The sequence below is a fragment of the Podarcis cretensis genome (assembly GCF_951804945.1).
Source record: "Podarcis cretensis genome assembly, chromosome: Z".
In the NCBI taxonomy this organism is placed as follows: Eukaryota; Metazoa; Chordata; class Lepidosauria; order Squamata; family Lacertidae; genus Podarcis; species Podarcis cretensis.
Genome location: NC_137184.1, coordinates 863,995 through 890,552, shown reverse-complemented (window position 1 = coordinate 890,552; position 26,558 = coordinate 863,995). Strand labels below are relative to the sequence as shown.

The 26,558-nt window shown below is 43.2% G+C and overlaps 1 protein-coding gene across 9 annotated transcripts in view; it reads right to left on the bottom strand.

The window, feature by feature from the left end:
- The window catches only part of DENND1A (DENN domain containing 1A), a 279,415-nt gene that overhangs the window by 51,977 nt on the left and 200,880 nt on the right, over positions 1-26,558 (bottom strand). For all 9 annotated transcript variants that reach the window (XM_079961977.1, XM_079961981.1, XM_079961979.1 and 6 more), the window contains 3 exons: positions 1,783-1,884; positions 1,213-1,300; positions 177-217 (listed from right to left, as the gene is read on the bottom strand). In XM_079961977.1, coding sequence (XP_079818103.1) covers positions 177-217; positions 1,213-1,300; positions 1,783-1,884 — 231 coding nt within the window. The remainder of the gene's footprint in view (positions 1-176; positions 218-1,212; positions 1,301-1,782; positions 1,885-26,558) is intronic.

The window sequence follows — 26,558 nt, the reverse complement described above, 5'->3', positions numbered from 1 at the left end:
GCAACCCGTTGTTCATGCGCATCAGAGCACCAGCAGAGTTCCTGTTTTGGGAGAAGGTGCAGCAGCATCTTTAAGCCTTAACTAGCTTTGGCCCACATCTCAGGACCCTCACCACAGGACTCAGAAATTGCTGAACGATCAGAATAAGGAGCACCTGGGCTGCAGGGGACACTTACCCTAACCGTTGACAGCCACTGGAGATACAGCTTGTCACTACCTGACACAAAGAGGCAAGCAGACAGATGAGAACTGGCAGCACTCATTTTGCCATCAGCAGACACCCCCCCTCCCCAGGATAATGCAGCTATGATGGAGATGCAACCTCCTTTGGAAGGACAATGCATCTAAGTTAGCTCCCCACTTGCCCCCCCCAATAAAAACTAGGGCAATTAGTGAGATAACAGCTCCTTCTAAATGTGTCTTCATAGAAAAGAGCAATAAAGAGGCTGCTTTTTATTCATGTCTAAATATAGCAAGGAGTCTTGTTTAAATATAGAAAGCTGCTCTGAGGGTTGTTTGTGTCTCCCTCCCCGCATCAACACTCCTGGCTGAAGCTTCCCCGTCAGTGGGCTGGCCGTGAATCCCTGGTTTGATTCCAAAGGAAGGTGAAGGAAAGGCACTGGCCACCCCAACATCGAAGAGCCCCCAGCCACACAGGGCTAGCCTTGAAGAGCTACCAAAACTAGAACACGAGGCAGCCCACAAGACCCACAAAATTGAAATCCACTAAGAGACGGGGGGGAAATTCTGCCAAGGACCAGGCTTGGGAGTTCATTCTGACTTCAACCGAATCTCTAATTCACAGGCTTTCAAAATTTGTTTCTATGTTTGCTAATACAAGCAGGTATTATATGTTATTTCCCCCACTATTTGACTTCTAAGACACCAGCAGTATAGAGAAAGGGCTATAAATATATTTATTCCTTGGTGTTTTTTCTGCTTTTCATTTCTTGTTTTGTCCCCCAGGCCTTTATGTAACTTAAAACCTCACTACCTTGGCCAGGCTGGAACCTAATTAATTGTCTACAGCATGAAGTTTTGAAAAGTGCAGTCACAGACCAGCTTGGGGAAAACCCTCTTCTGCTTCCCTTGCTAATCTTTCTAAAGGTCTAAGGAAGCCACCTGGCACTTCTGGTCCAAACAGAAGGGTCATCTCCTTTGCTCGGCATTTCGAAGTGATATCCACAAACTCAAGGAAATCTTCCTCCTTACCAGCATATTCGCCCATGTTGATCTCTTCCTCAAAGACATCACTGAAACCTTCTCCAGAGTTGAGAAGATCAAGGCGGCCATCAATAAACTTCAGGAGAAGAAAAAGAAAGCACACCAAGAGGGGATCATACAGGCCATCCTAAAGCCCCGAAGAACAACTCCCTGCCAAGGTGCTAACACTCGCTCTCTTTTTCAAGGCGTCTCCTATTATTATACCAGGCTAGAGATCCACTGCTCAAGCTTTCTGGCTTACTGGGGCCTCCAATATAAAACTGGAAGGGACTTGCAATGGAGAGCCAGAGGCAGAAGAGCATGTCAGGTTTTACTATTATAGAACAGAAAAGAGGAAAACAAACAAACAAACAAAACCAGTGCTCCTGTAAACGGATTGTCAGCTGGGCTGGAAAAAGATATTAATGTAGAGCACATCCCATTTTGACCCATAAATTAAGCTAATTATGAAACAAAGTGGCCAGCTGTATTTCACGGCACATAGCCCAGTATAGATCACAGTACACAAAAGCAAGGCAGGGGGTGGGGATGGTTCTTTTGTTTAACGACCTGCAATACCTGCTTGAAAAGCTGCAGCTGGGTTGCGTTCTGCAGGAACTGTCGCATGGTGGCAGACCGGTGGGAGACAAATGTTTCTTCACAGAACGTGATGGGCTCCCCCTGGAAAGATGGAGTTCAGAGGAGGAGTTAACTTGCAAGTGGCCAAATGCTCCCAGAAGAGTACAAGCCCAACCAGTGAGTTGCAGGGGGCTGCATCAAGCACCATGACAAGTACATTGAGGAGCAAGGTTCAGAGAGTGAGGAGGCCTCCCCAATCAACTTGCCCACCTCCTGACAGCAGGCCCTTAGCCAGGGCAAAAGCCAGGGAGATTGGCCAATGGTCATCTACTTCCTCCAGACAAATGGAAGAGGAAGGCTGTGCTCCCCCTGCCCCACAAACCTGTGCCTTGTGGGTCAGCCAAGCAATTTTTAATGTCTCGTGTTTGATTTCCAAATACAGGGGACACCTGGGGCTCTTAGCTGGAAGTCATCCCACCAACCATAGAGGGGATTGTTGGTTCTTGCTCAGAGGCAAAGTAAAGGCCTTCAGCTCATTCTCAGAAGCACTCTTTGTGAATCCACATGCTCCAGACTCCAGGCATTAAAATAAAATTAAAATCCAAGGCAGGCACAAATGAGGCCTTGATAACTCAACAATGATCCTGTCAATGTTCTTGACATAGCACAGGGCCACAAACACCTTTGTCAGGTGTTCTGAATGGGCCAAAAGGAATTGGAAAACTTTTTTGGTGTTTTCAAAAAGAATGGAGTTTTATCTCTAAAATGCAGCAAAGCAACACCATTTGCAACTTTGGGGTGGGGGGAAAGGAAGTGTGTTGTGTTGTGTTGTGTTGTGTTGTGTTGTGTTGTGTTGTGTTGTGTTGTGTTGTGTTGTGTTACATTAATAGTGAAGTTGATTATGTATCTGCTGGGGGTGGGGCACCCATCTCTTTTCATGTCCTGGCAACACTTAAATCTGCAAATTTGCAGCAAAGCGAGTAAATATATTTATGGCAACTGAAAAGTGGCAGTAAGAAGGAGCAGTAGAATTATGTCAATGTTAAGTTAATGCAGAGGTCTTTTCATGCTCTAATGAAAAAGTACACCCAGTGCTTTTCACCCATGAGCCAGGGGCGGGCGGGGGGGGGGGGGAGAGATCATTCCAGGCAGATGGGCTGCTGCCACCTCGGTTTCATGGTTCAACTCTACAGCTGCATTCCTGTAATCCTCAGGTCTGGGAGGAAGGAGGGGTGCCCCCCCCATCACAGAAGACCCTGGCGATCTTGGCCTGTGGGGGGAGCAATGCCTATAAGGAATGTCCATATGTGGAAAATTGTACTTCTCCCACACAGAGAGCACATCCTTCTGTATTCCTTCTTCCAGTGTCCGAATCTCCAATTGTTCCAGCTGCATTTTGTGACAGGGAATTTCATTAGCGCGAGCAGTTTCTGAGCAATGGGCGCAGTACTGCACCTAAGATTTCAGATTAAAACTGCAGAGTGGAAGGAAAGGAGGACCTTTTTCTGCCTCCCCACTTCCAGCTACTCTCTGAAGACTGGAGAAGAGACCCTCTTAAGAACATTAGGGGGGGCAGGGGAAGGACTAGGCCAGGGGTCAGCAGCCTTTTTCACCCTCAGGCCATGTGGTGGGCCGGATTATATTTTGAAAAAATAATCAAATAACGAATTCCTATGCCCCACAAATAACCCACAGATACATTTTAAATAAAAGCACACATTCTACTCATGTAAAAAACACCAGGCAGGCCCCACAAATAACCCAGAGATGCATTTTAAATTAAAGGACACATTCAACTCATGTAAAAGCACGCTGATTCCTGGACCATCCGGGGGCCGGATTGAGAAGGCAATTGAGAAGGCCATAGGTTGCCTACCCCTGGACTAGACCATGTGAAAAATGAACATAATATTGTAGCTGCAGTTCATTCATTTTCAGCTTTGTATTCTTGTTATTAAAAAAGGTGTACCCTAGACATTCTGTTGTTGTGCCCACAACCTAGTTTTAAGGTGCCATTTAGCTTTCATATCTCCGTTTCTAACACTGCCTTCTTCTAGCTGTTTTCTGCCTCTCCTGGATCACACCACTCCACTGGGACTGAACTGTGAGTTTCCTGCTCTGTTAGCCCTATTGATCCTCCTCTGCCCAGAGGGAGTTTGGGATCACCTTCCACTTGGCCCACATTCCTAAACTGCACTGCCAAAAATGCAAGCAGGAATTCTAGGAGCTGAACACCAGCAGGCACACATTGGAGATGATTTCTCCAGCTAAACTGCTCCAGCCTTGGGAGGCAGGTGACACCACACCCAGGATGGGGAATAAAGATACGGAGGACAGGAGTTGCACCAGGAAGCAAGGACTGGCCTTACCGCTGTGGCCAAGTCCACCATTATTCAATTTGCACCATCTGTGGGTCAGAACACAAAAGAGCCTCCATTCATCACCCCTGATGAATGGGATAGCAGAAAAAGCCACCTACTGCTTTGTATCTGGTGAAAAATAACCTGATTTGCATTGCAATTTGCATAGGCGACCATTTCCTGCACCACTTTTTTGCGATAGCACATGAGCTACTGTAGCTAATATTCCCCTTGCCGCCTATTCCAGGGCTGAATTCTACAAACATTTCTAAATGTTCCATGCTCATAAAGCACCTTGAGGTATACTAAAGCCACAATGGAACTTTTACGTGTGTGCAGGAAAAGTGTATGTGACAGTTAAGGGCACTACAGGGTATAAAGACCAGGAATGGTGATTGCAGCGATTTATGGTGCTGTGCCTTCTTATATCACACTGGATTATAAATTTTGCATATAAACTCTATTAAAGAGGAAGAAAGTGAAACTGCAGAGGAGTTTTAACTTGGAGGATTTCGGTTATGCAAAGAGCCATGAGTCCTGGAGGCTAGATGAGCAGCCCATCAAGAATAATGGCCCCCACACTTAATTAGACCCAACAGGCTCTATATTCCTCTATGTCTTGACTTTTTAAAAAAGCGAGTATTTTATTTAATGTTTTAGATCCTAAATTATGGCTGAGGACAACTATGCTCCCTTTCCTATTTACAACAAAGAGAGGGGGTACCAAGGGAGACCCAAAACAACCACACTTTGTCAGGGCAAGATGGCATCCTGTTGAGCCCACAGCATTTCTGACTGGTGAGCGATTCCACTCTTTTTTACTGGTACTTTTTCCTAGTGCTGAACAGCTCTTTGGAAGTATCTTTCCTTGCCTGAGATTGTGGAGAGAGGCTCCCTGTCAGAGAACAATACTGTGCCACATGGACAAATAAACCAGCACGGTATAATGTGGCCTGCTAGGAGGGAAGAACTAGCTGGCTTGACTGTGAAATTCTAAATCTATCGCCTGCTAATGTAATATTTTCAACTGGAGATGCCAGCAACTGAATCTGGGACCTTCTGCACGCAAAGCAAGTGTCCTGTGGCCAGCAAGCTAGAATCCTCCCCAGGAAGCACGGATGCTCCTTCCCTACCTGGGAAACACAACGCATGCCGGCCAGTCTTCAGCTCTCCCTTAGCTCTGGTATTTGGATGCAGCAACCATGTTCAGACATGAAAATTCCACCTGCTAATTGACTATACAACACGATTTGCAGCCACGTCGGGGAAGGTGGGTTGGGGAAGAGGGAGGGTTTAGAGACGGGAGCTCCAGGAAGGTTAATCAAAGGTGGTGATGGAAGGCAGTCGCGAAAAGGTCACATTTCTCAGCTCTTGCGGTGTGATGGTCTCCAAGGAAACCTAATTATCCAATGAAATGCAACATATTTACGATGCGTATCTTCCCCACACAAGATCAGCTGAGGTCACTGGACTAGTGTCAAAAGTACAGCATCCCTTGTATGGCAGGGATTCTCACTCTGGTGCAGCGAGCGGGGGGGGGGGGAGGGGGGAGTGGTGGGAGAGGGGAAATGGTTGAGCAACCCAAACCATAACAGCTGGAACAAAAGAAAGATCAGAGAACGGGGAATTCTGACATGGAACCACATTGGACCGGAGCCTTTGAAAACCTCCACCACCAAGCATAAGAACCAGGGCTTTTTTTCAGCTGGAACTCACTGGAACTCAGGTCTGAGACCTCTCAGGTGGGCACCATTGCCATTCCAAGACAACGAGGGAGGTGTTCAGGGTGAGAACAATAGCCTTGGGTTAGAACCAAAGGCCAAAGGGGAGAAGCGCATGTTGCATGTCCCCCAATTCCCGCCCCTGGAGTGAGTGACTGCTTCCAGGGTCTCCCAACTGACTGACGGCTTCTCTTCTCCTCGTGCACACACACCGTTGCACTAACGTAGCAGGACATTTATTGCGGGTGGGTGTTTTACTGTTGGCAAACTGTCCCCGGCTTCTGCAAATGAGGCAAAGAGCACCAACTTAATTCCAGACAGACTCCACTTGGTGGGTGCTTCTGACTTATCCCACCCCCACCCCACCCCCAGTTTTGCACTGTGGACTTGGAACTCCAAGTTTGTAAAAGGGACCAGCGCAGAATGGAAGTATCTGCAAGGGTGTTAATACAGAGCCCAGTGATCCCTTCTATCCCTGTTACAGCTTCCTTTCACACCTCAGCCAGGGAAACAGGGCAACATCAATGAGTTTCATCAAGACAGGGGAGGGGGAGGGGGAGGGAGGGGGAAGCTACTATTTAATTAGATCACATGGACAGAGAAGCATCTGGCTCAGAGCATGGCAGTTTACACATCTCCTTGAGTTGTCGTGGAGACAAGCACATGACCAACCCCGCACGGAAACTCTGGGGCATGAGTCCAAGCACACTCCTAATGCATTCTGACAGAGAGCAGATGGGCAGCCAGTCAGATGGCCAAAAGGCACAGAAGCAGCCCCCTCCAAACCTGGAGGTGCACAAGGATAATTTCCATCCTGTAAAATCAACCTGCCCAGGAATTACACACACCTTTAATGTTAGTGCCTGTGTCAAAGCTGCTACTACAAAAGAGCTGCAGAACAAGTGGAATTTCCAGAGTGGAAAACACCAAGCACAGCTCCTCTGCTGCGTTCCTCCAGCACCTGCTAATCTGGCTGGTTTGTGTATCTTTTGGTCATGCTTGCAGTAGTGCTTGCCCTCCTCACACCATGCATGTGCCAAGTTGGTAGAACACACACACACACACACACACACAAAACACACAGAGTTCTCTCTTCAATAGCCCACAGCAATGGAATTCCCTTTTCCTGGTGGTGTGCCAAAAACCCAGCATCCTTCATAAAACAAGCTGTAAAAACATTTAAAAAAAACTTGACCTGGGTTTAATTGCAAGGAATTAACTCAGAAAAACAGGAATGGTTTTACAAATATTTCAGAGGTACCCAGTTCTCATAACTCTCAAATATCTTTTGCTTGTCAAGTGTTGTCACCGACTAGGTAAGTTAGAAGTACACAAATAGAACTTGTTTTCTCTTGGACTGTGTCGCATTCAGTCATCATAGATTCTTTTTGAACAACAACAACAAACCCAGTAATAAACTGAGTGTGATACTTGGTATTTTCCTCTGACTGCTAGCAAGTCTTTTCAGGAAGACTGAGCTTTCATCTAAAGTCCTCCTTCACAGGATCAGGTCACCTTGAACCACCACAGATCCAGTGTTTGGTGTGGACACTGCACTGTCCAGGTTCATCTTTCTTTCATGGGCTGGAAATCTAAAAGATGTTTTATCATTACAACTGCCAGTTGCAAATTTTAATAAATAAATCAAATCTTGCTGGGTAATCTATAGCAAGCAATCCAATACAGCATGGCATCAAGGACTCAATTAAGCGCTTTAAAAAATAAATAAATATTTGCACACACTTCACTTCTAAGTAGGTCAGAAATCCTCCCTCCTTTCCTATCCACTTCTTCTTTTTTAAGTAGCATAATCTCTGAAGGTCTTATTTTGTTTTGTGGGTTAATGCCATAATTTATTTAAAAGCAACCTGACGCATGTTAAGAGTTAACCGTCTTGCATAACGGTCATTGTAAACAAGCACAATTCCGGTTAAAGCACCCTCATCCATCCATCTCCTCGTCAAGAGTCAGAAGCAGACCATAATTACGGGTTTCGGAACATCTACCTGGGAGAGGTATTTTTGCCTGCTATTCCAGGAGGACGCCCTCTCTGCAGAGAGCAGAAGAGCTCATTAATGAGGCTAATTAGGTGTAAAGGGGGAAGGGTCTGGCATCAGCTGCAGCTTAGAGTAGCTCATCATTAAGCTCTGTAATCTCTACCCCAGAACAGCAGCTGATCTGGCTCCTCCGTGACTGACTGACTGGCCTAGAAGCCTCCCAAGTTAACACCTGAGTACCTGACAGTGCACCTTCTGGGAGGCTCGGGAGAGGCTTAACCCTACAAACTCCTGTCGCGAAAGGATCTGTGCAAAGCAGGTTTAGGCTCTTCAGGAGGATGATCGCCCACACAGGTCACGTTTTGGAGACCAGGCCTGGAATCATCACACTTCACATAAAGGTCAAATATTGGAACTGTAAGAGACCTGCCTCTCTCAAACTGAAGACACGCTCAGAGTTGCTGTTCAGAAGCAGCATTCCAAAACATCTTATGCTAGCATATACGGGTGAAAGTGTTATTTATATATGTTTTTTATTTTATTGTTGTGAGCTGCTGGGAACTCTTACTGCTGAAGAAAACGTGGCATATAGATGTTGAATTTGGGTTGCATTGGGTGTGTCCACTCGTAGGGGAAGACATATGTTTAGAGTAACAGCGTGAGTCTTGAAGCGTACTCACCACATGGACTGACTCTGCTCCTGCACTGAGCTCAGAAGGAGGGGGTCAAGCTCACACCACAGTCTGAGAATCAGACATGAGATCCCTTTTCATATTACATCCTCCTCCCAGGACGGCTGCATGTATGAATTGGGCTTAAAACAAAGTCCAATGATTTGTCTGGGCAGCCTCACTCTTGTCCTGAACCTGCCATGGGAACCTCAACTCACCCTGTCTCAATCCCCCATACAGTGACACAAAAATATTAACCGGCAATATTGGTATGAGTTGATGGCCTACCTTGCACAGTTATTTCTTCTAGATTGACAGAGGGGCAGTTTCCCAGTGGCTAAGGCTGCACTCATCTGCATGTAGGGCAATGACAATGTAATTGTCAAGGGTCCTCCACAGCCAAAGGAATGCACATGGCAGATAAGATACCTAACTCTTTATTGTCAAAGCAGACGCAGTCACTTCAATGGCTCCAAATAGCCTCACAGACCAGTCTAACGTCTAGGCAGCTATTCCCAGGTCCGGGGTCTATGGAACAGCTGCAGGAACTGGGGGTCTTCACTTGTTTATGTACCCTACCCCGATGGCCTGCACACATGCAGCCGGAAACTGAGCCTGCATGGAAGCTTCCTCTGATCTTCCCTCTTCAGCCCCCTCCTGATTCTGGGAGACAGTGGGGCAGAAGAAGCTGGAGAAGTCCTCAGTCCCTTCACTTGCTTGACCTGTCTCTTCCTCCTCTTTTTCTGCCCCATCCTGTGCTCCACCTTCCAGGTATGAAACTTCCCCTGTGTCTGACTCTAGCCTCCTGGCTGGTACAGTTCCCCACGAATCACTCGCCCCCTCTCCTGCATTAGACTCACCCCCCTTTCTCCAGTGCACACTCATCAGCGTCCTGCCAGTCCCTGACAATAATCTTGGGACACAGCTGTAAGGGTTTCCGTGGCCTCCCCCATTTCACCAAGCTCATTGACTTATTGTTCATCATTACCATTATTCAGATGTTTTCATGGGCAACTCCAAAAGTGACCTCTTTACCACCCAAAGTTCCAACCTTATGTGATTAGTCAAGTTTCTCACACCCATCAAGTTGTGTTGGCTTTGGACCACAAAAGCAACCTTGACTTGGGCTTTGAGAACAGAAAGCAAGCTTCCAACTTCCTCCTGTGGCTCCGAAAGTCCAGGAAGGAAAGAGTAATTTGTGACCACAAGGATGGCTCCAGCGTTTCTCTTTTCTTCCAACACCTCTGCACAAAGCAACAGAAATAGTTACAGCACTACAGGGAGTTGAACCTTGTTAACACTAATGCAAGAATATAGGCTATACTGTATTCATCTAATTCAGATTGAGAGAGGGAGGACATCAGCTCCATGGAGACCAGAATACTTGTTGGAAAAACTCATTCTGTAGCTAATCTTTGAAAAAGAACTACAAAGAGTGGTGGTGATTTGAGAAACAGATCAAGAATTAAGCCTTCAGAAAGGTCAGTCTTTGCTGGCTGTGTGCATGCAGTCAGATACTTCCCGCATCCAGACACTCCACAAAAGGCTACAGCACTTCATGTACTGCGAAATCTTTCACTTTTACCATTATGCGTATTCAAAGCCTTACAGAATGTTTGAATTTTGTTGCCGATTCCACAAGACACACAATTCTGATCAGACAAAACTTCTGACCACCCGACTGGTTTACCTGTGTCTACCCCACACAAAAAATGCTCCAGGTGGCATTCACTAGAACTGGCTGCAGCAAAAGTTAATACACAGAGTTACACACCACCCCAATCTCTGAGCAGTGTGAGACTCTGGGGAGCTCAAGCCCTTTACCCAGATGTCAGTTTCCTCAGAATGAAAGTCAGTGGAGATTGTGGTGTGTTTAGGACCATCTATGTAGAGGCCTAAACTGCTGGAGGAGGACTCTGCCTTCTGAAATATTTTCAGGAGCTACAACTGGCAACTATCAGACAGCAATGAGAGACCAGTCCAGGGGAACAAGTGAGACCAGTTCTGAACTCCATTAGGTCCCAGTTAGCTTCCAGGCGCAGTTCAAAGGCCTTGTGCTTACATTTGGTCAAGGGTGTCTGATAAGACTGCTTCCTGGCATACGTTTCAAACTCATATGTTAAATTCCTCCTCAGAGACCCTGATCCAAGTTTCCCTGGTGTCTAAAACAAGAGAATGCATTATCTAGGAGAGAACTTGTTCTACAGCGGTGCCTAAAGTGAAAGCTTCTTCCTTTTGCTCCTGGCATTCCAATGAGCGCATGGTTGTCCCAAGCATTACTTTGACAATGATGATCTTTGCTTCTTCCAGTACACTGACATTAGTTCGTCTGTCTTCCCAAGAGATGTGTAAAAATTTTCAGAGACACCGTTGATGGAATCTTTTGAGGATTTGGAGATGGCGTTTATAAGTGGTCCATGTTTCACAAGCGTACAGTAAAGTTGGTAGTTCCCTGTGAATGTCCCAGTCCTCTAGCACTCTGCACTTCAGTCGGGAGAAAGCTGCACTCACGGAGCTCAGGTGATGCTGGATTTCAGGGTCAATGTGGAAATATAACTGCTGAGGTAGGAAAAGTGATCAACACTTTCCAATGTTACACCATTAAGTTGGATTTGTGGCGCTGCAGAGGGGTTGATTTGTGCTTGTGGGTTAAGCACTTTGATTTTTTTTAGATATTGAGTGGTAGGCCAAGCTTTCATAAGCTTCTGTGAAGATATTTAGGATGGTTTGGAAGTCATCCTCTGAGCGTGCACACACTACGTTGTCATCAGCATACTGAAGCTCTATGGTGGAAGTTATGGTAACCTTTCAGCCTACTCAGATGAAATAGCTTTCCATCTGTTTGATATATGATTTTCACCCTGGTGGGGAGTTTCCCTTCGACAATATGTAGGATCATGGCCATGTACATAATAAATAGAATTGGGGTGGTAACACATCCCTGTTTAACACCTGATCCCACTGTGAATGGTTTACTTTGAGAGCTGTGAAAAAGGCAAATTCCATGCTAGGAATCATTAGAAAAGGAATTGAAAATAAAACTGCCGATATCATAATGATGTTATACAAATCTGTGGTGGGACCCTATTTGGAATACTGTGTATAGTTCTGGTTGCCTCATCCAAAAAAGGATATTGTAGAGTTGGAAAAGGTTCAGAAAAAATAGGCGACCAGAATGACTGTGGAAATGCAGCAACTCCTCTATGATGAAAGATTTGGGACTTTTTAGTTTAGAGAAAAGTTAAGAGGTGATATGATAGAAGTTTATAAAAATATTCATAGCACAGATAAAGTGGGTAGAGAAAGCTTTTTCTCCCTCTTCCATAATACTCGAACCCGTGCTCATTCAATGGAGATGAATGTTGCAAGATTTATGACAGATAAAAGAAAGTCCTTCTTCACACACCGCACAAACGATGGAACTTGGTTCCCTAGGAGGCAATGATGGCCACCAACTTGAATGGCTTTAAAAGAGGATAAGACAAATTCATGGAGAAAGAGGATCTTCAATGGCGACTGGCATGCTCTGCCTCCTCCAGTTTCTCAGAATCGCTGGTCGAGTAGAGTGCTGCTGTGCACATGTCCTGGATGTGGGGCTGCCACAGGCTTCTGGGTGGCCACTGTGAGAACAGGAAGCTTGATTACACAAACCACTGGCCTGATCCAGCAGGCTTATGTTCTTATGCACTAAAAATATCTCACCCATACTTTTAAATTTCATAGCTGCTTAGCCCTCTCTCAAGTACACACATCTGCCACTTGATCTCAAAATTGCAACATTTCAAGACAATTTACATCTTGAAAACATGGATGGGCATGGAGTGGATGATAGCATAGCTGGGGTTGCGCAAGACTCTCAGAAACAAGGTCAATGGTAATTGTTGCAATATATCCTGCAAAGGAAAGGGCAAAAGAAGAGAAATTGGAGCCAGAACTCAAGGAGACATTAGCACGAAGCAACACAGGGCACGAGGGTGGTGCAAATGGACAAATGAAAGAATTAGCAGGGCAGCTGGAAAAGGTTTGGTGACCTGTTTAGGGTAAAACACAGAAATGTCATAGCATCCCAGAACTGTTGAGTTGCAATGGACTCCGAGTGCCATCTAGTCCAACCTCCCTGCAATGCACCCAACCTCTGTTTGAAAACCTCGGGTGAAACAGAGCCCACCTCCCTCCAATGGAGACAGTTGCCCTGTCAAACAGCTCTTACTGTCAGAAAGTTCAAACACAGGAAATTTCTACAGAGGCTTTAGTGGCAACAAGAACAAAATGGGGTGCATTGCTTAACTTGTTCCCAGCAGAAGCCATAGATAATACTGAGTTAGGAGCTGTGTAATGGGATGGGGTTGGGGAGTGGAACTCCCTTAAATACAGCAATACGTCTCTCCTCTCTCAGGACGGAGAGCAAGGAGACGTGTGCTTGAAATTTCCTGCTGAACATTCACAGTGCTTAAACCCCTGTTTTGCTGAATTTTTTGTCTTTCAAACTCTTGCAAAGGTGGAGCATCTGGAACAAAAAACCACTAAGGATTAGTCAGCCAATGACTCTGTAGTTCTGTTTTTCCATCCACTATCCTTGTTGACCTTGGGCGTTCCAGGGGATGCAACCAAAAGGGAAGCCAGGGTGGTCATGTGTGGCCTAGCAGGAAGAAAAGTGAATACTGAGATGAAGAGTGCAGGGTTCAAGTCATGTGCAGAGTCATGCCCTCTTTCGAATTCCCTTGCAAGACCTGCAAGGCAAGAAATTTATGGAAACTGGTTTTATAGGATTTCTGCAAAGACAAAGAGCAGGTCTCAGCAGTGCATGAAAGCAAGTGTTTTAGGGTACATGTCTGTTGCCCCCACTATGCATGTTTGCTGCAGGACACACAATTTGCCATGAAAACTGTGAAGTAACTCTGGTTCCCTGTAGTTTCATTCCTGCCCCCACCTCAATGGCAACCATGTCAAAATGGCTGTACCAGTCACACTAGAAAGCATAAACAAGCCCCTGGTTTTTGCATTTTATGTTCCTGCTGCCTTAAAGAAAAGAAAACCACTTCAAATTACATATATTATTTATGCATTTTTAGAGTTGTCATCCTTTTATATAAGGTTTCTTTTTATAACATATTAACTGTTTTCCCCAGGAATTGCTTTTCATTGGATATTAACTCCAAAATTCTTTCACAATTCTTGCCATCTCCTGAACAAATCAGTAAAAGACTTAAACCCACTTCAATATGTATATAGTTTTGCCTAACAATGCACACTAATTGTATCTCTTTAATAGGAAATATGTTTATTAATAAAATCCTGTTTGTCTTTATTACCAATGATGGGAGTTCAAAGCAGAGAAACAAACATCTAAACATCAAGGAGGTGTCAGAGGTAAACGAAGGGAGGCCAAGTGAAGCGCATGTGATGCGCTAATTGTATTCACACACAAAAAAAAGAAAGAGGATTAATGGAGGGAAGACAGAAATGGAGCTCCCAATTACCATAGAAGTGTCTATTTCACAATGCACTTCCTGTGACTTGAGAAAGACATTTTTGCACCCATTGGAATTTCGAAGAAAGCGGCTTCCCAGCTGTTATGTGCATAAATCTCTCATGCTGTACATACACAGCTTATTTAAATAGCAAGAAAAAGTTACCATTTACAAAATGTATATTTCAGTCATAGCACACACGCGCGCACACACAAAATCTGTCAGTTTGTGAGGAAAAGTGCAGAAGAGAAAGCAACACATTCAGTTAGGACTCCCCCCCCCCCAAGCTAGATTAAAGCAGCTGCTTTGAGGAGCGTGATCCAGCCAATCCATCAACAGCGAAGCTCACACTCCCAGCCCTTTGCTAAAACTCAGGGACGCAGCAGGTCTTGAAGGCTCCACCCACCATTGGGTGGCCAGGAGGACCCCCCTGTTTCCTGGTTGATGTGGGGAGACTCGTTTCTCACACCACAAGGTGCTTGTTGCTTTCTTTGCCTCACTTCTGTTGAGAGGGATTTACTCAAGGGCTTCATCAAAAATTCCAGTGCAATGCGCACTTCATTATATGGTCATAGATCCAAAAACACATCTACAGCTACAACTATCTATCCATGGCCATATTAATTCAACCAACTCTTTTTTCCTTCAGGGAATATTGCTAATTTAACATATTCTGTTGATCTGAACTGGCAGATTGCTACAGTGAATAGCTGCAACTGACTTGAATTACTCCAGGTCAAACTGATGCAGGGTCTGACCAAACAAGTGATCCTGCGCCCTGCCAGGAACAGGCTTCTGTTTCATTTTGCTGCGATCCCTCCACAGCTGCTGCAAATAACTAGGTAAGAACACAAGAAGTGCTTTGTTGGATCAGGCCCATGGCCCCTCTAGTCCAGCATCCTGTTCTCACAGGGGCTGACCAGATGGGAAACCAGCAAGCAGGATTTGAGCACAACAGCATTTCCGCATGTGTGATTGCCAGCAACTGGTATTCAGGAGCCAGACTTCTGTGGAGGCAGAGCACAGCCATGGTGGTTCGTGGCCTTTGATAGCCTTGTCCTTTGATGGTCTAAGACAAACCACCACCGCTTAGTTTCAGGTTGTCCATTGGCAACGTCAAAGGCAGAAAGACAGGAAGGCAGGTGAGGGAGTCAAGGCAGAATAATTTATCAGCTGAACACTTAAATTCCCTCTTCACTAATGCTAAAATATTACACTGCCACTTCCCGCTCTCCAAATCCTTCTTCAGTAACGGGGAGATTTAAAGAGGCTTTCAAATGGTTATTACTTTACTTCCACGGCATCTTCCCAGAAGGCAAACATCATCAGTCCCGCCACGAAAAAAGGCTGGGGATTATTTTTTTAAGTGTCCTCAAATAAAATTAAGAAGGCAGCAGTAAACTTCTCCTATGCCATCCTCTGCTCAGGTGTAGTGGGGCCGTGCCCAGTTTTTAATGTTGGGGTTAATTGATTCAGAGTTAATAAACGCAGCCTACTTCTGAATTCAGAGCCCCTGTCACAAAGCTCCACCCACAGACACACCAAGGGAACAGTGAAAAGGAATCAACCCTTCAAGGGCGGATTAATACAACCACAAACAAAACCTCCCGAGGCTGGAAGGGGGCCCCTTGTTGGGCTGAGGCATATGGAAAGTTCAGCTCCAATTGAATGTCTCAATGACAGCTGACACTCCACCATGCTCCAGCGGCTGCAGGAATATTTCCTCCCATTAAAGGCACTGGGGGATGCTTCCTCGTAGGAAGAAGGAACTAATGGGAAGGGGGCTTTAATTTCTCCTTCTCCCAGAAGTGAAAGCGAAGCTGAATGGAGTGGAGGAGAGCTTGGCAAATTCCGCCCTGCTCAGTGAGTATTTATTCAGGCTTTACATTTGATCCAACCTAACGGCTTGAAACTATAAAGCATTCTCACTTTAAAAATACAAACATGATTCAGGTATGCGGCTTCACACATCATCATCGTCATCATCATCGTCATCATCATTATTATTCATATAGTTTATACACTGTTTGGTTGTATCTTAAAGAGGTTTGCAACATACTGTATATAATATACTAAAATTCATTTCTCTCTATTGTCCTGATTCCAGCAACTGAAAAGCTGCCCCAATCAGAAATGTAATTTCTAGAAGATGCTCAAAGCTCCACCCACGTCTCACGTAGAACCTAGTCTAAGTCCCCAGATTTACAAATCAGTCCCCATACAAAATCCATTGAAGTTGAAGTGTGTCGCCAGATTCAGTGGAAAAAATCTGGTAACTTTAACCTAGTCCCACCATTGTGGAGTCCTTGCCAAAATGAGCACTTCGACAAAGTCAGGTGGTTCATGTAACCCAGCACTATGTACCCCGAACGACATAGCAGAATTCGGGCAGTTCTGATGCCCATAATCCTTCCGCTGGGGATGCCAGGAATGGAACCAATGCAAGCCAAGGCTGTGTCCCACCGCGGAGCCTGCTCTTGGCCAGTCTGAGATGGACACTGCCATCAAAGCCCCACAGCCATTTACATCACTGCAGACTACAGTTAGCGATGCCTCAATGACCCTTGAAGCCGATTCCAGGTCAGATTATTCGTTTGCTTTTAAAAAACATATTTATGCCTTAACTATGCTAAAAGTCCAACAAAATAGAAATCGCAAAGATACATGAAACACAGTAAAAGCAGTCACAGAATAAAACCTAAGCGACAGATGGTCAAAACCCAAAGACTTCCCCCAAAATAAAAATCCTTCCTGTCAGCCAAAAGCCAACAAAAAGGGGACAGAACATTCCTCTCTTCGGACAGAGTTCCACAGCCTAGGTGTGTGACTAGAGATAAGGCCCTCTTCCTGTGTCCCACACACAGTGGAACCGTGGGTTGCGGACGTAATCTGTGACGGAGGCACATCCGCAACCTGCAGCGTTCGCATCCTCTAGTGCTGCATCTGCGCAGGCGCAATTTGGAGCTTCTGCACATGCGCACAGCATGATTTAGCGCTTCTGCGCATGCACAAGCGTCAAAACCCAGAAGTAACCCGTTCCGGTACTTCCGGGTTTCTAGCGGTCCGCAACCCGAAAACACGTAATCCGTAACATGAGGTATGACTGTACACAGACAGAGGTAGGTAAGGCACAGGAGAGGCCCTCTGCTGATAACCTTTGTTTGACCTGATTTCTCAACAGAAAGCACAGACTATCCACTAGTGTGATGTCAAATTTGTATATATTAAAGCTCTAAAACAAGACAGAAATGCTTTAGGGAATCTGCTAATAAACAGGTTAGACATTTTGTTAAGGGACAGACTTCACCAACTCTAAAGGAGACGTGGGACTGCTCGGTTGCCAGCCAGCCCTCCATGGCAATCAATGACCCCACAGAACAGCCTCTTCCCCATCTCCCTCTCACATTGAGGGTCTCCACGTGCATCCACTGGTAATTCAGTTGGCTTTTGTGCATCGCAAGTCTGTTTTGGATCTTTGTGAAATCCACAGTGAAAGCCACACCCATGGCAAAGACATGCAACAGCTTCAGCAGCACGTTCAACACAGGCCTTGGCAGGCCTCTTGGACCAGGCCTCCGCTTCCCCATCACGGCCCCACATTGCGTTATCTGCTATCTGTGACCCCTGACAGCTCTGACTTCGCTACCTCATTTGCTTATGATGTGACACAGCAGAAGCTTTAAAGGGGCTCAATTGCAACGAAGCTTTACCTCTCCCACCGATTTTTAAACAGAACAAGGATACTGTGTTTTCCGTAAAGACACAAGATTTTTGGTGCAACTAAAGTCAATAAATGTTAAGAAGAGGTAGAGGATTTGAAAACGGCTCTGGGGCTGAGGCTACTGCACAGGACTAAGAGTAACTCAACGACTTAGATCTCTAGGGGACCTAAAACCACAAAGAGCCACTTACGAGAAATGGCTTTCTCTTCCACTGAGAACTTTTACTACAATCAAGCAGTATGTACATTTTTCTAAATAAATAGAATAACAAATCTCCAGAAAATCTGCACAGATTTTCCTAGTGCAGATGTTTCCTCCATGTCCATTTCTTCTTCCTTACAGAGCAAAGAGCAGCTTCTAGGGTAGCTTTGAAAGAACCATCCAGCCTGTCAACTAGAGCAGGTATCTTCAAGCTCTTCAAAACCAGGGCCCAACTTTAGCCCAAACATGCATCCGGGGACCCATTTTTTTTTTTTTCTGCATAATTTTTATTGTTTTTTAAATCATAACAAACAAGAAAGTAAAACAATTTACGCCTTGTTATCACAGATTTCTTTCTATAAGACTTCCTTCAGCTTCCCCTGAAATCATCCATACGCTAATTTAACAAATTCACACAAATCCTAGCTTATATTGACATTATTTTCTCTTTCCTTCTTTTTCTCTTTAGACAATATTCCAACCTTTTCACAGAGCTTTTTTAAACCCAACTAGCGTTATCTGACCTTCACTTATATTTTCCAGATATTCCACAAATTTCCCCCAATCCTCAATGAACCTTTGGTCTTTTAAATATCTAATTTTCCCCGTCAATCTGTCCATCTCCGCGTATTCTAGTAGTTTTGTTCTCCATTCCTCAAGCGTCGGTATGTTCTGTTGTTTCCAATTTTGGGCCAATAGGACCCTTGCGGCCGTTGTTGCATATTGGAAGAATTTACTATCATTGTTCTTTATATCACTTCCTGCTAGGCCTAGCAGAAAAGCCTCCGGCTTTTTCCCAAAGTTATATCTTAATATACTTTTCATTTCATTATATACACTTTCCCAAAAGCCTTTGACCTTTCTGCAGTCCCACCACATGTGGAAGAAGGATCCCTCTTTTTCCCTGCATTTCCAGCATTTATTACAAGTTTTATATATTTTTGCTAATTTTGCAGGTGTTAAATACCAACGGTAAAACATCTTCATGAGGTTCTCTTTTAATGTTATGCAAGCTGTAAATTTAAGATTTTTTTTCCAGAGTTTCTCCCATTCTTCGTAGTATATATTATGGCCGATGTCCCTTGCCCAATGAATCATCACAGACTTCACTTCCTCATCTATCAGGTTATACTCTAATAGCATATTATACATTTTAGAAAGAATTTTATAATCATTGTTTATTATTTCAGTCTGGAATTTAGATTCTTTATCCGCGAATCCTCTCTCTTTAACGTCTTGTCTAAACATTTCGTTTATTTGGAAATAGTGTAACCAATCATAGACTTTTTCTTTAACCTGGTCATATGGTTTCAGTTTCCATGTCCCCCCTACTTTTGTTAACAATTGTTCATAAGTTATCCAATCACCTCTCATGTTTACTTTTTTCACGCTCATAACTTCCAATGGGGATAGCCAGTGTGGTACTTTAGGTTCTAGTAAAAATCTATTCCTCTCCCAAACTTCCATTAGGGGGCCTTTAAAAATATGCGTTGCAAAACCCTTGTGCTTCCTCTTCCCCTGCCATAGGTACGCATGCCATCCTGCTCTGTTGTCGAACCCCTCCAGGTCTAATAGTTCCTTATTTTCCAATTTTATCCACGTTTTCACCCAGCAAAGGCATGATGCCTCATAATATAATTTCAGATCTGGCAGAGCGAATCCCCCTCTTTCTTTAGCTTCTGTTAACAATTTAAACTTAATCCTTGGTTTTTTGCCCTGCCAGACATATTTTGAGATTCCTCTTTGCCACTCTTTAAATATCTTAGTGCCCTTGATTATCGGTAAGTTCTGGAACAGAAATAACATTCTCGGGAGAACGTTCATCTTGATTAAAGCTATCCTACCCCAGAATGACAATCTCAGCTTCCCCCACCTCTCCAAGTCCTTTTTTATCTCTTTCCATACCTGCTCATAGTTATTCTTAAATAGGTCTATATTTTTCGGGGTTATCCATATTCCTAGATATTTTACCTTTTTGGCCACTTCTATTTCTGTTTGTTGTTGTAATTCCTCGATTGCCTTCGAATCTAAATTCTTCACCATTATTTTAGTCTTTCTTTTGTTTAACTTAAAACCAGCCACCTTACCAAATTGATCCAGTTCTTCCAGTATCTCTTTTATTGAGTTCAGCGGGTCTTCTGTTGTTATTACTAAATCGTCTGCGAACGCCTTAACTTTATATTCATTTTGACCAATTCTAATCCCTTTTATTTTCTTATTTTGTCTTATTGAGTTCAGAAGTACTTCCAGTACTATTATAAATAGCAACGGGGAGAGTGGGCAACCCTGTCTTGTACCCTTCGCTACCATTATTTCTTCTGACACCACGTTGTTTATAATCAATTTGGCCTTTTGCTCCGTATAGATTGCCTTTATTCCGTTGAAGAAGTTCATACCGACCTCCATATATTCTAGCTGTTTTAGTAAAAAATCCCAAACTATATTATCGAATGCTTTCTCTGCATCCACGAACATCATTATGGCTTGCTTATCATACCTGGCAGACAAGTATTCTATAGAATTTATTATATTTCTAATATTATCTTTCATTTGCCTGCCCGGCAGAAAGCCCGCCTGATCTCCATGGATATATTCTGACCATATGTTTTTAACTCTACTTGCCAATATTCCTGCGAAAATTTTATAATCAACATTTAACAGCGAGATCGGCCTGTAATTCTTAACTTGCGACAGATCTGAGTCTTGTTTTGGGATTAAAGTAATGAAAGCATCCTTCCAAGTATCTGGTATTTCTTTTTCTTTCAAGATATTATTCATTACTTCTCTCAGTGGTGCCAGTACAGTATTTTCCATTTCTTTATAGTAGCTTGCCGTGAAGCCATCTGGTCCCGGGGCTTTTCCTCTTTTTAAATCTTTAATTGCTAATTTTATTTCTTCTATCTCTATTGAGGTATTTAATTGCTCTTTTTTCTCTATTGGGATCTTCTGAACCTGCTTATCTTTCAAAAATCTTTCTATTTTTCTCTGGTTAAATCTCTCTCTATTTTTATATAATCCTCTGTAATAATCCAGAAAAACTTTCCTTATTTCCTTGGGGTTAGTTATTTCTTCTCCGTTCGCTACAATTTTATTTATTGTGCTTTGTTCCTTTCTTTTCTTGGTTTGCCATGCCAGAAACTTCCCTGACTTGTTCGCAAACTCAAACGTTCTTTGTCTTAGTTTTTTTATGTTCCACTCTACTTCCCTATTTATTATTGTTGCATACTGGGCTTGCAGTACTTTAATATTTTCTTTTATTCTCTTATTATTAGGTTTTTTAACTAGTTTCCCCTCCAAGTCCGTTATCTGTTTCAGAATGTCCTTTTTCCCTTTGTCTCTTCCTTTATTTTTAATGGCATTCTGCTGGATAAAAAAGCCCCGCATCACTGCCTTGCCCGCATCCCATACCACTTTAGTTTTGGTGCCTTTATTCATATTGTCCTCAAAAAATTCTTTCATCCTTTTCTGCGCTTTTTCAACTATATCTTGGTCATCTAAGAGATAATCCTTCAGTCTCCATCTAAAAGTACCTTCTTCCAGACCTTTCAGTTCCATCTTTATTGGGTTGTGGTCAGATATTATTTTGGCCTGAATCTCTACCCTTATAATTCTTGGTGTTAGTTCGTTCGAGACCCAGATCTGATCTATTCGGGACAGTGATTGGTTAGGCTCAGAGTGGTACGTAAATTGCTTTTCCAGCGGATGTCTAAGTCTCCAGGCATCTATTAGGTTACAGTTTTTAACCAATGAGAAAAAGGTTCTGGGCAGCAGTGTAAATTTAGGAGGTGTGTTCCCTGTCAGGATATTTGATAGTGTGCAGTGTGTGGATTTTGTAATTGTATTTTGGTAAGAATGTCGAACACAGCAAAGAGGGGGGAGGGGGGGACACCTTCTGAAAGAAAGGGATCGAAGCAAGAACAAGACTTCAAGGCAGACATACTAAGAATGTTTGCGGAAATCAAACAAAGTGAAAAAAATTTAGAAGTAAAACTAGAACAGGTAGACAATAAGATAGGGAAAATGGATAAAAAGATGGACGAAACAGTCAATGAATTAAAAGGTCAAATAAAGGAAGTATTTAGGAGAACTCAGGTAACAGAAGAAGGGTTGAAAAAGACGAGAATAGAATTGAAAGAGGTAAGACATGAGGAGGAGAGGATCAAAGTAGAGCTATTAGAACTAAGCAAAGCGCAAGAAGACTTGAAAGACATAATTGCTTTGAATGAACTAAGATTAAGGGAGGCTAACCTAAGACTTAGAGCTGTGCCAGAAAGACAAGGAGAAAATATTAAAGAGAACTTGATTGTAGAATTAGCCCAATGGATGGAAATACCAATAGAAGAGATGGCAAAATCAGTTCAAACGGCATTCAGACTAAAAATAAAAACAACCAGAGCTAAAAAATTTGTAGGAGATTGCCTGATTATATTTAAAGAAAAGGAAATGAGAAATAGGATTTTGCAAAGAAATAGAGAAAAAAGATTGTGCATTAATGGGAATTATATAATAATTTTCAAAGACTTACCAATTAGAATTCTGAAACGTAGAGAGCCGTATAAAGCATTGGCACAGACGTTGAAGAAAAATAATATAGAGTTTAAATGGGAATATCCGGAGGGCATCTCATTCATGTATAGAAGCAAGAGGCATAGATTGGTTAAACCAGACGAAACTAGCAAATTCCTAAGAAAATATAAAGAACTGAGACTAGAAAAAGAGGAAGACAAAATAAGAGAGGCAGCAGGGGGTGCTGAGGAAGAGATAGAGGAGGTAGCAGAAGAGTTAAGAGGAGGAGAAGAAGAACAGGAGGAAGAAGAATTAGCTGAAATATAAGAAAAGAAGTAATTTAGGTAGGTTCAATCACCATGGTATTAAAGATTTGGAGTTGGAACATTAATGGGATAAACGAGAGAAAAAAAAGGAACAAAATTCAACAAATCTTGAAAAAAGAAAATGTAGACATTATTTGTTTACAGGAGACCCATATAACAAGAAGACATAAAAGAATTCTGATAAATAAAACATTGGGAAATGAGTTCATATCATCTGATAAAGTCAAAAAAAGAGGTGTGGTTATTTATGTTAAAAAACAGATTGAGGCCCAGCAAATCTTTAAAGATGAAAACGGAAGGATAATGATGGTACAAATTAAATGGCATGGACAAAATGTAATTATAGTAGGACTATACGCTCCAAATGATAATAAATCCGAGTTTTATAAAACCTTGGAAGAAAAACTAGCTGAATACGTAGATCAAAAAATGATTATACTCGGCGATATGAATGGGGTGGTCTCACTAGAAATGGACAGACTAAGAGATGGGGGGGGTAAGGAAGGGAAGCTGCCGGGGACCCATTTTTTAATCATTTATGGTATATTTACAAGGCACTAATGTTCCTACTGTGGCCCACCTTGGATCAGGGTGCAACCCACTGCTGAGTCCTAACCCACTGATTGAAGACCAGTGAGCAAGAAGTCCTACTGAATCGTTCATCGTCTCGTTGTCGACTTCAGTGCAGCTAACCTTGCAGTTAGCAACTGCAACCAACATTTGCATTGCATTTGGATAACAATATTTGTGCGCTATCTTGAAGCAATGTTTGAGAAGGACTAAAAATAAAACATGCAATCCTGCTATTCGGCCTTAGCCAATTGGCAATTAGGTTCATCAAGGGAAGAGCATGATGTGTACAGGAGTGGAAAGGCGCATCCACTTCCATGCTCTGACATTTTGCCTTTCTTCTCAACCAGCGAAATTTTCAGCTAAATTCAAACTAAATAAAATCCGGAACCATCAAGGAGTCAGCCATAAAGCTTTTAAACAGCACGTTGCTGTTATACACCAATGTAAGGTCAGATCAACAAGGGCTAGTAATCATAATCTAACAGAGATTTTATTATGGGCAATTTTTGCAAAAATAAATTAACTAAAAGCATAGTCATAGTTTGTACAAAATGTATTAACTATTTTGTTCATCTTCTCTTTTTAAAATAAATTTATTTATTTGGTTTTCAGATTAAAATTTTACAGCCACATATCAAACATCACAGAAACGAGATTCCGTGGAATCTCCTCGTCTCCCCCCCTTTGTGGATCTGATTGTTAGTCGTTTCCGACTGCATCTTTTATAATACTGTAATCCAAATCTTTTACCTCTCCGTTGTGTCCAAAATTCACCTTCAAAATTTTGTTCACCTTCAGGTTTGCCTACTATAACCCACAAATTCAGTTTGATTTTAAATCAAAACTTGTTTTTATTCAAAACTGTCCTGACAGAATAAATGTCCACATCCTCAACGAGACAGCTGTAATGATTTAATAATGGCCAGCCCCAAACTGGCTGAAAACGCAGAGCCACATCCATAATCATAAGACAGATTTGTTTATGCATTCATTCATTCCAAAATTTCTTTGTCTACGCTGTCAAAACCAATTTTTTTAATGTCTTACAATATTAAAGCACCCTCAATTAAAAGACTCTTATCATGGTACCAATTAGAAGGATGTGTCAGTATTTCCTGTTCTAAGGGACTCTCTGTAACACCTCCTTCGAAACTGGACTTAAACAAATTATGCAAACCCAAGAAGAAAAGATGGAAGATAAGGGTCCCTTCTTTCTCAACCCCACCCACAGCAAAACAAACCACCAAAACCCCAGTGTCTGACAAATAAAGTAAGGTTTCTTTACCTTGACAACCCGGGTTGTAAAATCTTAAGCGACCTTGGCTGGGCCTTATTTTTTTAAGGGGAAAAAAGGGGGGGGAGAGAAAGTGGAGATTTCCACTTTAGTCTTCTCTTTGGGCAATGCAGGCAGCCTTTAGTCTCCTTACATTATTAGAGCAAGTTATCAGCCCAGCTAGCTAAAAAAAACCTACCTGCTGTCTGCCTTAGCTGTGTGAAATCACAAAACTTTTCCAAAAGTGTGAGATCCTCTGATGGAAAGCTTCAACAATGGCACAGAATATTAAGAAGAGGTTTTGGGGGATGAACGCAAGGCCAAATTGGCTAGATATAAAAAATATTTATATATCACTTTTCTGGTGTTCAAGGCAGTTTACAACCAACAATTAAAAATACAGGAAACGGTAAAGCATTAGCAGAATCAAGCAATCAGGACAATAACAGCCGCAGAAAAGCTTCAATCAAATGCTAATCTATTTTTCAAAAGTTTTGCGACGTTTATGAAAAGAAAGTCGAGGCAGCAGGCCTAGCCTTTGTTGGAATAAGTTTCCATAGCTTTGGAGCAACGATAGTATAAGACCTGCTCTACTATATCAGTGTCCGCAGTTGTTAAAGACAGCACAAAGACAATTAAGCTTCTTGGCTGGATCTCAACAGGCAAGCAGGGGGAGATGGTCTTTGAGGGCGCAAAGCTTTCAGAGTCAAAGCCAGACCCTCAAATTGGGCCCACAGGCAACTCAGTAGCCAGCACAAGTGGCATCAAACAGGCTGAAAATGCAGTAGCTGATGTGTCTGTGTCATCTTCAAGGGCAGCCTGACTGCAAGTACATTGCAAATAATCATAGAATAATAGAGTTGGAAGGGACCCTGGGGGTCATCTAGTCCCGCCCCTGCAAGGCAGGAACCTCAGCTAAAGAATCCATGACAGACGGCCGTCCAACCTCTGCTTAAAAACCTCCAATGAAACAGAAAAATCACAAAATGGCAGATCAACGCTGCACGTTTTGACCTGTCCATAAAATGGGAATGCCTTCCGCTGAGCTAAGGATGGGGAATGGCACTCCAGGCAGTAACGCCAAACTGCTTCTCCAGAAAATTAGAGAACATGAATCACTCACAGTCGGGGAGACTCCATCTAACCTGTGACCATTCGGAACCAGGATCACCTGCCTCTTTTCTGCATCCAATTTTAACCCATATTCCAACCTTGCCCGGTTGACTGGGGAAAACCTCACTAGGGGCAGGAAAAGCTGTATGGTAGACAGGCAGAAGAATGAAGTAACCTTACACAATGTTAGAACGTTTATCCATCTAGCTCAGCTTTGTCTATGCTAAACAGAATCAGTTCTCCAGGGTTCCACACAAGGCTATTTCTGAGTCCTGTGACATCTGCAATTGGACTCAGTCCCCTCCTCCAGACTGTCTGCATTTCGCAAGAGGGATTCAAGCACATGTTGAAGGTTTAGGTTTGCAAAATTCCAGTGGAATCAACTTGTTTAAAACAAAGCAAAACACAAAACCCGGAGAAGTACTGAGAAGTGTGGGGTGATCAAATGATTAATGGAAAGATGGATAAAAGCAGCACAAGCAAATCAGAAGAAATGCTCAGTAAGAACTGGATACAGTCTAAACTCTGTGCAAGCAGATCAGGATGCATGCTCAATGAACAGGTTATCCCGAGGAGCCCTTTGAGCCACTGGTAGCAGGAGGAAGCGAAATAAAGGTCCAGGCAGGGATCTGAGGGTCAGGGAGGGAGGGAGGCTGTGAGGAATATTCATGCAGAGCTTAGATATAGGAGAGGCACTATATAGGGGCAGGAAAGAAATGGATGGGCAGGTCGAGGGCTGGGGAATTCTGCGGTAGGCTGTGATCCCAAAGCCTCAAATGGGAACCTATGAATTTATTAGCCAAACTTCTGGCTGCAGATCTCTAGCTGCATTTACTTAATTG